Here is a 12,208-nt window from a genome sequence, read left to right as displayed (position 1 = left end):
GACCTGGCCAGCAACTCCAGTAACCAGAGCTGTGTGAGAAGAAAAGGCCAAGCCATTGGGGCAGCCGCACCCCAAACAGAGGTGAGGTCTCAGGTGAGTCATACCAATGAGGGGCCACCTCCCCTGTCCCAAGGGTCACTGCTCACCCCAGCCCTGCCTCACCAAGGACCCAGAACAGTGGCCTCCCAGCCCCTCGCTGTCCTCTTCTTTGGCCTTTGCACACAGGGTTCTCCACTCCTCCCTCCCCCACTCAGCAGGTGTCCTGGAGCTAGGACACCTGCCCCCACCCCCACCCTGGCCTCTAGAGATGTGAGATGAGCACAGGACTCTGGGTGGGGCCCTCAGGCTCCCTACCTCCGCCTTCCAGCCCCAGATCCTCTCAGATTCCCCAAGATGGGCTCCAGCCAGGGAGGGTGGGGCTGCTCCTGGGACCATCAGGAGTCACAGGGCTGCCTAGACAGTGACAGAGCTGTGGCAGGGAGCAGACCTTCACCCACCTCTGTGCCTCCAGCTGACTCTAGTGTGCCATGCCCCAGCACCTGCTCCTCCCCCTTGTGATCCTCGGTAACCTCAGGGGACAGGGGACTGCTGCAAGGGGCCTGGGTCCTAGCATCTGGAGAGCTGGAGAACAGGATTCCTGGGTTCTGCATGGGGAGCCAGTTATCAGAGGGACGGAAGTAGTGTCAGAGGAGGAGGAGGAGGAGGACATCAGAAGTTGGGAAGTGAGGCAGTAGAGGGAGAGGGAGCAGTGTTTCAAAGGCAGGAGACAGGAGGCCTGGGTGCCCTGGGAGATGGAGTAGCTGGAAAGCTGGGAGTGGGAGTCTGGGATGGGGGAGGGAGCCTGGGAGGGCACATAGTAAGTGCAGCTCTCCAGCCTTTTCCTGTCTTCCTCTGTCTTCCCAGCCATCAGTCCCATCCCAGGAGCCTTCCAGGACTCAGGTAAGGCAGCTGGAATGGGGGAAAGTCATGTGCAGAGGCAGAAAAGAGAGGAGGGGTAGCAATGGGTGCTGACAGGGGGACCAAAGGGACAGGGAATTGGGAAGGTGGGAGGTGGGGGGTGGAGAGCAGGAAGGGGGGCTGGGCTGGGCAGTGCAGGGTCTGGAAGTCATCAGTATCTTCCTCTCTTTACCCTGTGGCATCCAGCTCTCAGTCCTACCCAAGAAGAACCTGAAGATCTAGGTAAGGAAGAGGCCTGGGCATCCTCAGATCTTAAAGGAAAGTTAAGGATGGCTAGGCCATGAGAGAGATGGAAAAGACCAGAAACTTAGAAGTGCCTAGGTCTTTGTTCTTTGTTCAGAGGGGCAAATTGAAGTGGGGTGCGGGACAAGACTTTGTCCTGAGTTACCTGGGCCTCTGAAGTGGGAGACCTCAGGCGGACTCTGACCTCCAGGGTTCCCCATTGCAGACTGCGGGCGCCCCGAGCCCTCTGCCCGCATCGTGGGGGGCTCAGATGCGCAGCCGGGGACCTGGCCTTGGCAGGTGAGCCTGCATCAAGGCGGAAGCCACATGTGCGGGGGCTCTCTCATCGCCCCCTCCTGGGTCCTCTCCGCTGCTCACTGTTTTGTGAGGTGAGTTGTGTTTGTGCTCGTCCAGCCTCTCTCCTTCCAAGGACAACCCCGCCCCTGCAGTTCGACCCCCTCCCCCACCTCCTACGGTTCTCAAGGCTAATTTGGAGCCGAGCTGCCCAGGCTACCGGTCTCTGCCCCGCAAGCTAGGTGCTCCGCAAGGTATCAGGGTCCTGGCTCGTCCCACCACTCCACTCAATATCAAGTCTGAATCCCACCGATCTTTCCGATGCCCCTAATCACCAACTCCAAATCGGATTCGCCAGTCCCCTTTTAGGAGTCTCAGCCCCAAATCTGGATCTGCCTCCGCCCATCCTGGGCTCCTGCTGATCCCACCTCCTCTTCTGGTTCTGAGTCCCCCGCACCCCGAGGGTCCGCCCCTCCGAAGCGTCAACCTAAACTCTCCCGCCTCGGCCTCGACGCAGGAACGGGACCTTGGAGCCCGCGGCCGAGTGGTCGGTGGTGCTGGGCGCGCACTCCCAGGATGGGCCCCTGGACGGCGCGCACGTGCGCGCAGTGGCCGCCATCCTGGTGCCGGACAACTACAGCACAGTGGAGCTGGGCGCCGACTTGGCCCTGCTGCGCCTGGCCGCGCCCGCCAGGCTGGGCCCCGCCGTGCGGCCCGTCTGCCTGCCCCGCGCCTCGCACCGCTTCGCGCACGGCACCGCCTGCTGGGCCACCGGCTGGGGGGACGTCCAGGAGGCGGGTGAGCGGGCGGGCCGGCAGCCCTGGCGGTGGGAGGTCGGAGCGCGCGGAGCCCACAGAGCGCTCCTAGGGGAGGCCCCCCGGGCGGGCGGGTCCCTGGGGTGGAGCCTCGGGGTCCGGGGTTCTCCAGACCGCGGGGAGTCCCGCGCCTATCTCCAGCTGGCCTCCTCCCCAAGGGTTCTCAAACTGACACTTCTGAGTCACCCTCCCCACACTCCATTCCTTCCAGTTTTTTCTCTCCTGAATTTAGGATCCGGCTGGGGTTCCCATCCCAGCTGTGCTGTGTCGGCCAAAGCGCTTCACCCAGTACATTTCCTCCTCTGTAAAAGGAGGAAAATAATAGTGCCCGTTTCGTGGGGTTGTCGGGGGGAATCAAATGAGAAAATCCGTTCCGAGTTTATAGCACAGTGCCTAGCACAGCAGTAACTAATGCGTTGTAGGTATTTTTACCTTAGGGAATCCACGGTAAAGCACTAAAGCACCTGGCATACAGTAGACGGTCAGCAAGTGTCAGTTTGCACTTTCCCTCCCATCCCCCTCCCGTCCTATATCCACCCCCCATCTCTATCCCCCACCTCCTGCCTTCTCCTTACTCGCCCTCATTCATTCATTCTTTTACCGAAGATATTTCTTGAGCGCCTTCTATGTGCCAGGCACTGTGCCATACACCAGTGAATGTAAAAAGCCAGAAGCCCTGCCTACTCAGAGCTTACACTCTAGTGGGCAGACAACACATTCAATACATAGACATACACCCTGTTTGAAGGTGTGGGGGGACGTAGACCTCTTTTCCATTCCCTGTCATCCCCATCATCTAGTGCTACCTTTCCATGCTAGTCTTGCCCCCCCGTGTGTGGGGCTTTGGGAAGGTGCTGCAGGAGATGCCACAACCTCCATCAGGGCAGGAAGAGTCACCGTGAGCACCTAGGAAGTCTGTGTGGACAGGGCCAGCATCCTGACAATGGGCAGAGCGGAAGACTTCTGGGGAGTCTTTGTGAAGTCTTTGTGAAGAGAGGATGTATTGCAGGAACGTGGGGTGGGATGGAGGCCACCCTGGGGACACAGGTGGGGCATGTTAGATGGAGAAGGGCCAGGATGCCAGGCCGAAGTGAAAGGAGCAGAGGCAACAGAGGCGCAAAAGCAGCTGAGGCTGCATCATTTGGCCCTTTGGCATAGGGCCAAATTACCCCGCCAGCTTTAGGGGTCCCCAGGAAGTCCCCAGAACTCCTTAGTTCAGCCCCAAATACAGCTGCAGCTATCACCTGACTTCTTAGGACTCTGAGTGGGCACGGAAGGAGCTTTGTCTGTGCTTGTCCCCACCCCTTTCTGCATCCTGAGACTCATTTCTATCAAAAGCAGATTCTCCTCAATATAGGGCTGAGGCCCCAGGTTTAGGCAGGAGGATCCATTTCTTGTTCTTGGTAAGACCAGAGCTGAGCTTTAGAAACTTCCTCTAGCAGCAGCAAGTGAAGAGTGGATTGGGGACCAGACCAGTCAGGAGGCTGTGTCAGTCGTCCAGGCCCAAGGTTATGCCGCTTGAACTAGGGTAGTGACAGTGAGAATGCCAAGAAGTCACAAACGAGAGGATTTCATGACCTGGGAGCTGACTGAGGAAGGAGAGTTGAGAGAAGGATCAGGGATGACACCCAGATTCCATGGGTGGCAACTTGGGAGAGGACCACATCGAGTCTGTATGGCATGTTTGTGAAAGAATGCCTTCTGGGACCAACACGCCTCTACATCAGGGCTCAGAGCTTAATGATTATAGCCCCTATGTACATCCTTTGTTGTGGGGACCTTTTTGCAGTGCACGACCTGCACAACTACACATGGAAGCTCTTATTGGGTGCTTGATGGGGCCATTCCTGAGATAAGGACATAGGAAGAAGAACAGACAGGAGCCTGGGGAGATGTGGTTAATGCGGTGGGCTGAGGTGCCACGGGGCATCTAGATGGAGATGTCCAGGAGGCAGCTGGGGGCTCCATGCCTGCCTCACAGTATCTGCTCTCTGGTTCTGCCCCCAGACCCTCTGCCTCTCCCCTGGGTGCTACAGGAAGTGGAGCTAAGGCTGCTAGGTGAAGCTGCCTGCCAGTGTCTCTACAGCCAGCCTGGTCCCTTTAACCTCACTCTCCAGCTGTTGCCAGGGATGCTGTGTGCTGGCTACCCGGAGGGCCGCAGGGACACCTGCCAGGTGAGGGGAGGCCCCTGCACCTGCCTGGCAGGGCCAGAGTGCTAACCAATGAGAAATCGATAAATATCATCTCTCTGAGCCTCACCTACAAAAAGAGGGCACGATTGCCAATGCATGGGGTAAATGTGAAGGTGATAAATGGATAGAAGCTTGGCTCGACTAGTGGGCGCTGTTATTTCTGCCACAAAGTGCCTACTCTGCAGTGAGCTTGCCTGGTCAGAAGCCGGGCACACCACTTATTTGTTGTGTGAACTTTGCCCGGTAATTAACCTTCCTGTGCCCAGACTTTCCCACCTGGAAGATGGAGATAATAGTATTACCAACCTGATAGTGTTGTTGTAATGATTAACAGTATCTTGTCCTTAATAAGAGCTAAACGAGTATTGGCTATTATTATTATAATTATCCCACATCCCAGCCCACAGCACACCTATTACTTAGTAGGTGCTCCATAAATAGTTACCGAAAAAAATGAATTAATCACTAATCCTTCACAGAAGGGATAACCTGCTAAAGGCCAAAATATCATATATTTTAACCATTTTGCCCAGAAATCTTCCTCAAATGACATATATTTTTGAGGGCATCCAAGCATGCAGAGTGGTGGTGGGGATTCGAGCTAGACAGTCTTCAGTGTCACTCCCAAGGGTTACAGGACCCTTGGACATAACTCCCTGTCTTCTTGAACAGAATTGCAAACAATTCAAATTCTTGTAGACCAGCACTCTCCAACAGAACTTCCTGCAATGATGGAAATGTTTCATATCTGTGCAGTCTAGTATGGTAGCTGCTAGCCACAGGTGGCTATTGAACATTTGAAATGTTGCTAGTGGGACTGAGGAACTAAAATTTTAATTTTATTTAAATTTATTTAATTAATTAAATTTAATAAATTTATACTTAAATAGCCACATGTGGCTAGTGGATACCATATTGGACAGCACAGCTCTAGATGATTCTGAGCCTTCTGAGCCGTCTTTGTGACCCTCGTTGGGTTACAGAGATGCCTGGCCTGTGTCACAAAGATGCCTTAAGGACAATACTCCAACATTAAATGGCCCCAGTACCACTGTTTTAGTGTCTTTTCATTCTGGTTCTTCCTCTTTACTTGCTTTCAAACTGTCCCTTCTTGCTGCTTTTAGTTGGCCTATTTTTACCAGCCTCTTCCTCCTGAATGCCAGCATCTCCGATTTAGTTTGTAAACAATTGGGTGAACTGAGAAATCAAAGACAGGGTTTGTTTGAACTATTTATTGAAGAAGAACCATTTGGCTGTGAACGACACCTGCAGGGTTCTCTTGCATGGCCTTTAATGCATGAGCTGGTGCTCCTGGCTGTGACTGCTCCCCGCCTTTCTGCTTCACAAGGCTTTCTTCTGTTCAGAGTTGCAGGGAACACAGAGGACAAAGCACAGCCAAGGTGGCTGTGTGTGGGGCCAAAAGGAGGTGTAGGATCTTTTCGAGGAAGCCAGTGTAGGCTGATGGGTCCCTGGGATGATCTTCTCACATGAAGACATTATCATTAGGGTGACTCCGGGGGGCCCCTGGTCTGCGAGGAAGGTGGCCGCTGGTTCCAGGCAGGAATCACGAGCTTTGGCTTTGGCTGTGGACGGAGGAACCGCCCTGGAGTCTTCACTGCTGTAGCTTCCTATGAGGCATGGATACAGGAACAGGTGATGGGTTCAGAGCCTGGGCCTGCCTTTCCCATCCAGCCCCAGGAGGCCCAGTTAGGTCCCCGGGAGCCCACGGAGGAGAACTGCACCGTTGCCCTGCCAGGTGAGTGGGCAGGACCCCTAGATGTGAAAGGGATATGGGAGTTGGGTGGAGACTGCTGGATGAGGGGGTTCAGGAGGTTACCTGACCCAGGCCTCTCACCCCTCAGAGTGCGGGAAGGCCTCCCGGCCAGGGGCCTGGCCCTGGGAGGCCCAGGTGATGGTGCCGGGATCCAGACCCTGCCATGGGGCGCTGGTGTCTGAAAGCTGGGTCTTGGCACCTGCCAGCTGCTTTCCGGAGTGAGTGAGAATCCACACCTCAGGCAGATTCTTGCCCCTCCCCACATCGGCCTGAGAAACCACCATCTACCTGGCCCCAGCCCTTCCCCTGGGCAGGATGGGGATGGGAGGCACCTCAGTATGGAATGCGGGCTCCCATTCGGAGATGCAGGATCCAGCACAAAAAGAGGGGTCCCAGTCTGGCAGGGGCGGGAGAGGAGTAGTGTAAGTTCGATCCAGGATGCAGGGGTCTAAGTGCACTGTTCGAACGGGGGTGGGGCGGGGATTCGGCCTCGGAAACAGGATCTTAGCCTGGAGACAGAGGCTAAGCCAGGAGTGCGAGGTTTCCAGCTGGATGTGCGGGATCTGGCCCACGTCCCCTGCCTCCCCATCTGGCAGCCTTATCAGCTCCGGCCGCCCGCCCCGCGACCTCGAGGCCTGGCGCGTGAGGCTGCCCTCGCGCCCGCGCGCGGAGCGGGTGGCGCGCCTCGTACCGCACGAGAATGCATCGTGGGAAGACGCCTCGGACCTGGCGTTACTGCAGCTGCGCGCGCCTGTGAACCTGAGCGCGGCCCCGCGGCCCGTGTGCCTACCCCACCGGGAACACTACTTCCTGCCCGGGAGCCGTTGCCGCCTGGCTCGCTGGGGCCGCGGGGGTGAGCGGGGCGCCGGGCCATGGGTGGCGCTGGGCGAAGCAGGGACCGCCTTGGCCGCAGCGCGTTCCTCCGCCCTTTCCCCCCCCAGAAACCGGGCCTGGCCCCAGCGCGCTGCTGGAGGCGGAGCTGTTGAGCGGCTGGTGGTGTCACTGCCTATATGGCCGCCAGGGGGCGTCAGTGCCGCTGCCGGGAGACCCGCCGCTTGCACTCTGCCCCGCCTACCAGGAGGAGGAGGAGGCGGGCCGCTGCTGGGTGAGCGGCAGGGGCGGAGCGTGTGGAAGGCGGGGCTGAGTAGGCCCCGGGGGAGGCGGAGGGAACTGGGGGCGGGGCCTGAGGAACTGGGCGTGGCGGAGCGCTACGGGCGCGGAGACGGGGTGGAGGCAGGGCCAGAAGGAGCTGGGGGCGGAGCCTGGCCGTGGAGGACCTTTTAGGAGTAGGGGTCAGGTGGGGCTTTGAGCGGGTTGTGGGGTTTCTCTCCATCCCTAGATTTAATCCTCAAGTGTGGGCTGAATTCTTACACAAATTAGTATCACACACACACACACACACACACACACACACACACACACACACGCATACATACTTTTTTGCCGCAGAATGACTCGCGTTGGAGCCTTCTGTGCCGGGAAGAAGGGACCTGGTTCCTGGCTGGAATCAGAGACTTCTCCAGTCACTGTCTACGTCCCCGAGCCTTCTTCCCCCTGCAGACGCATGGCCCATGGATCAGCCATGTGACTCGGGGAGCCTACCTGGAGGACCAGCTAGCCTGGGACTGGGGTCCTGAAGGGGAAGAGACTGAGGCACAGACTTGTCCCCCACACACAGAGCATGGAGGTGAGCAGGGCGCCTTTATGGCTTAGGGGCTCTTGGGGATACATAGATCCATGGCAGGGGCTTCAGGGTTCAGCTGTGGGGCCCCAACTGAGGTGGCCCTCTCCTCTCCCTAGCCTGTGGCCTGCGGCCAGAGGCCGCTCCCGTGGGGGTCCTGTGGCCCTGGCTGGCAGAGGTGCATGTGGCTGGTGATCGAGTCTGCACTGGGATCCTTGTGGCCCCAGGCTGGGTCCTGGCAGCCACTCACTGTGTCCTCAGGTGGGTCTCACTCGTTTCCTAGGCAAGAGGCTGGAGGGAAAAATGGGGAAATGAACCAAAGGCCTCTTACAATAGTGGATATTCTCCCTTTAGGGCTCTTACAGCCCAGGGAAACCGCTGTGAGATGTTTTAAGACAGAAGAGAGATTTGGCAGGAGGAGTAATGAAGGAGTTAGTGGCATGACCTTTGAGAGTTATTCCACCCTTTCTCCTGGGCTGAGGAAGACTTTACAAGCAATGGGAAGAGCAGGAGGTGACATTGGGCCTTGTTCCAACAGGCTGGGCTCTACGACAGTGCCTTACATTGAAGTGTATCTTGGCCGGGCAGGGGCCAGCCCCCTCCCACAGGGCCACCAGGTATCCCGGTTGGTCATCAGCATCCGCCTGCCCCGGCACCTGGGACTTAGGCCCCCCCTGGCTCTCCTGGAGCTGAGCTCCAGGGTGGAGCCCTCCCCATCAGCCCTGCCCATCTGCCTCTACCCAGCGGGTATCCCTCCGGGGGCCAGCTGCTGGGTGCTGGGCTGGAAGGACCCCCAGGACCGAGGTGAGAGCCCTGGGTCACGGGAGTGAGGAGTAACTGGAGGCCAGAACCCTGGAACAACACTCTTTCCTCTGTCTAGTCCCTGTGGCTGCTGCTGTCTCCATCTTGACATCTCGACTGTGTCACTGCCTCTATCAGAGCATTCTGTCCCCTGATACCCTCTGTGTCCTGTATGCAGAGGGGCAGGAGGACACGTGTGAGGTACAGGCATCCCAGGCATCGGGATCCAGGGAGTGGGGAGGCCATGCTGGGCAGCTGGATCCTAGAGAAAGACCAGGGTTGGAATTCCTGAGTGTTGGGCCCCAGATGGGAAGCAGTACTTGCTGGCTGGGCCTTGGAGAGTGACCAGCCTGGATGCTTAAAGATGGAGACAAGGAGTGCTTTGTGGCTGGACCCTAGGGGAAGGTGCAGGAGACCAGGAAGAAGGATAACAGACCCATTTAGCCTTGGCTCTGACTCTGCAGGTGACCTCAGCCCCTCCCCTCTTGTGCCAGACTGAGGGAGGCTCCTGGGTCCTCATGGGCATGGCTGTTCGAGGCAGCCAGGAGCTTTTTGCCGCCGTTGGCCCTGAAGAGGCCTGGATCTCCCAAACGGTGGGGGAGGCCCACTTCCTGCCCCCTGGTGGCTCCCCCTACTGGCCCCCTGAGGGCAACGACCTCTGCCCCCCAGACCTGGCTAGGGCCTCAGGCTCCCCTCGGGCTGTTCTGTTCCTGCTGCTACTGACTCCCCTGATCCAGAGCTAAGGGGCCTGGGTCCCAGTGCCACTTCCTTCTCTGCCCTCCATTTCCCGCCCAGTAGGGCTGGAATGTGGCCCAACCAGCTGGCTCCCTTGCCAGAACCTCCAGAGAGCCCCACCCACCAAGACTGCAGCCGCTTCTGATAATTGGGCTATTTTGGGCCCAGGAATCCTTGGGGGTGGCGGGAGGAGCAGACAATAAAGGTGTAAACGCAGACACATGTGTGGCCTTGTGGTCTTGCTGGGAGCAGGCAGAGCGCTGAGTGCCTGGGAGGCTAAGGGGGAAGCCCAGAGGGTAGGGCCCCTCCCTCCGTGAGTGAGTCAGGCCTTGGGCTCTCAGGAAATGTGTCCCTGATAATGTGGCTGTTCCCTCATTCCTGCCCCAGGGCAGGGAGGCTGGGTAGCCAGCTGGTTGTGTGTCACCTCCCCAGTGGAATCAATGTCCCCAGCACCTGGTGGACACCTCAGCTCTAGCTCAGACCCTGCTGCCCACCAACCCCTCCAGCGGGAAAGACTGAGGGTGAGAGGCGGAGCTGCCCCGCACATACACACCCTGATGAATGATGCCGCAAAATGTCACCAGCATGCACACATGACATTCTGCATCCTGGCCTTGGGCCCTGTGTGTGTACATCCCACTGGCTCAACCATGCTCACCCCTGCACTCCCTGCGTTCATTCAACCCATATTCCCTGCTGACTACTAAGTCATGACACAATTGGGTTCTGATACATAAGCCCACGAAGTGCTCCCAATCTAGTGGGGAACACATGTGGACATCCCTGCCTGGGGATCAGGAAAGGGTCACAGAGGAGGCGATGTTTGAGCAGAGAAAAAGGAAAGAATAAGAACGTGGGGAAGAGGGGTGTTGGGGTGAAAGCCAGCTGCTGAGGGTGGCAGAGCGTCTCCTCTGGGGCTGGGCACAATCTCTGGGCTGAGTAGGTGGAGGATGGGGGAGGGGGTTCCAGAGGAGAGCTGGAAGTTATCCCTCAGAGCTTGATCCAATCCCAAATAGAATATCCCCCAGAAACACCACAGGGATGTACATACCCAGTCTGTCACCCAGATGCCATCACCTACAAACCCTGAATACACCCCAGCCTCTGCCTGAACCCACCGACAGTGCCCTGTGTCCTGCTGCCCCCTCCTCCCCAGTTAGACCCCTTCCCAAGTCAGCCCCTCCTAGAGTTAGTTCCCTGACCTCCAGCCTGGGCCCTGAAGACCCAGCTCAGGGGGCCAGTCACCTAGTCTTCTGGAAACTGGGTGAGGGTCTGTTTTTCCTGAAGCTTGGACTCCACAGGTATTTGGAATTGCCACAGATTCCCACCCCCTGCAGAGGGTGCACCTCACCCCCACCCCAGTCACATCTCTGCCACCTGTGCCCTTCACTTTATTTTTTTTTATTTTTATTTTTTTGGAGACAGAGTCTCGCTCTGTTGCCCAGGCTAGAGTGTCATGGCGTCAGCCTAGCTCACAGCAACCTCAAATTCCTGGGCTCAAGCGATCCTCCTGCCTCAGCCTCCCAAGTAGCTGGGACTACAGGCATGCGCCACCGTGCCCGGCCAATTTTTTCTATATATTTTTAGTTGTCCAGCTAATTTCTTTCTATTTTTAGTAGAAACGAGGGTCTCGCTTTTGCTCAGGCTGGTCTCGAACCTTGAGTGATCATCCGGCCTCGGCCTCCCAGAGTGCTAGGATTATAGGCGTGAGCCACTGTGCCCGGCCTTGCCCTTTGCTTTAGAATGCTGCCCCTGGGCCACAGCTCCCCCATCTTTGCCCTCACACCTTTTCATGACCCTCATGGGTCTCAGTTCTTGCGGCCCCTCCACGAGGACCCTCCACGATGCCTGCCTTGGTCAAGCTGCTGTTCGCTCGCCCCAGAGCCCCCATTCTTGTGCATCACAATTCCTGGTTGGAAACTATTCTATAATTATTTGTGATTATTTGATTCGAGTCCATCACCCCCACCTCACCGTGAGCTCAGGGAGAACAGGGCTAGTGTGTGTTTTGTCCCCTGCGCCAGGAACATCAGATACTCAGTAAATGTCTGTGGGATGATGGGCCAGAAGTGACTGCCACCTGCCCATGCAGGCTTCACAGAAAGGGCTTGGAATGGCCCGAGCCTGGCCTCCAAAACCGGGCCTAAGGAGGGAGGGAGGGAGGAGTGACTGTGGCCCCAAGATAACAAAGGCTGGGCTAGGCCCTGGGGGGCATAACTGGCTTGAGAGACCTGAAACACCTAGGACCGAGGATAGTAGGCTCACAATCCAGGGAGGCTGGCCATCAGATTTTCCAGTCTGGCCTCAGACTGCTCTCTGGCTGGTTAACCCCTGCACCCCACGCAACACCGGTCTGGAGTCTGAAAGGACTCACGACATCGGTGGCAAGCTGAGCGGCCCGAGCTGAACAAGAGGGCGGGGCCAGGGGCGGGGCCGGCAGGTAGATGCCTTTTCGCTCCAGGAGCCGCCACTCCAGGAAGGTCTCTACGGGGCCAGGCCGTGCCAGACTGGAGACACGTTCACACTAGCTTCGGAGACTTCAAGCGTCTCCCCCCGGGCCCCCCGTGGCCACTCCCTGCCTTAGAAGCCAGGCTTGGACACCTGCTTCCCCTTCCCAGCCGGATTCAGGGATCCCTTTCCTCGGAGCCGACACATCTGGATCCTTCCTTCGAAACCAGCCCTAGCGTCCTTTGCCTTGTGTGCCCTGTGTCTCCCCCAGGCGCCCACGTCCTGGGCC

General features: G+C 57.7%; 1 protein-coding gene across 3 annotated transcripts; it reads left to right on the top strand.

Moving 5' to 3' along the window:
• The first annotated feature begins 462 nt into the window (after nt 1-462).
• On the top strand, nt 463-9,689 carry PRSS36 (protease, serine, 36). Of its 3 annotated transcripts, none has more exons than XM_012660180.1 (15): nt 463-564; nt 904-939; nt 1,144-1,179; nt 1,406-1,568; nt 1,991-2,271; nt 4,296-4,462; nt 5,987-6,236; nt 6,343-6,472; nt 6,851-7,107; nt 7,196-7,344; nt 7,704-7,941; nt 8,055-8,196; nt 8,474-8,739; nt 8,816-8,937; nt 9,201-9,689. In XM_012660180.1, the coding sequence occupies exons 1-15, from the start codon at nt 528-530 to the stop codon at nt 9,477-9,479; spliced, it is 2,553 nt and encodes an 850-aa protein (XP_012515634.1). In that variant the 5' UTR covers nt 463-527; the 3' UTR covers nt 9,480-9,689. The 3 variants fall into 3 exon arrangements, with proteins under 3 accessions (XP_012515634.1, XP_012515632.1, XP_012515635.1); XM_012660178.1 differs by having other exon boundaries at nt 7,196-7,359; XM_012660181.1 differs by lacking the exon at nt 8,816-8,937 and having other exon boundaries at nt 7,196-7,359; nt 8,474-8,552.
• The last annotated feature ends 2,519 nt before the right edge of the window (nt 9,690-12,208 follow it).

The sequence above is a fragment of the Propithecus coquereli genome, unplaced genomic scaffold (genome assembly GCF_000956105.1).
Source record: "Propithecus coquereli isolate 6110/MARCELLA unplaced genomic scaffold, Pcoq_1.0 Scaffold66, whole genome shotgun sequence".
Taxonomy (NCBI): Eukaryota; Metazoa; Chordata; class Mammalia; order Primates; family Indriidae; genus Propithecus; species Propithecus coquereli.
This window is presented reverse-complemented; position numbering and strand designations above follow the sequence as displayed.

Excerpts from the sequence above, each read along its gene's own strand:
- PRSS36 (XM_012660178.1), top strand. The coding sequence starts at position 528 with ATGCCCCAGCACCTGCTCCTCCCCCTTGTGATCCTCG. Across the intron at positions 2,272-4,295 it reads GGGGGACGTCCAGGAGGCGG|ACCCTCTGCCTCTCCCCTGG; the intron begins GTGAGCGGGCGG and ends TTCTGCCCCCAG. Across the intron at positions 8,197-8,473 it reads GCCACTCACTGTGTCCTCAG|GCTGGGCTCTACGACAGTGC; the intron begins GTGGGTCTCACT and ends TTGTTCCAACAG.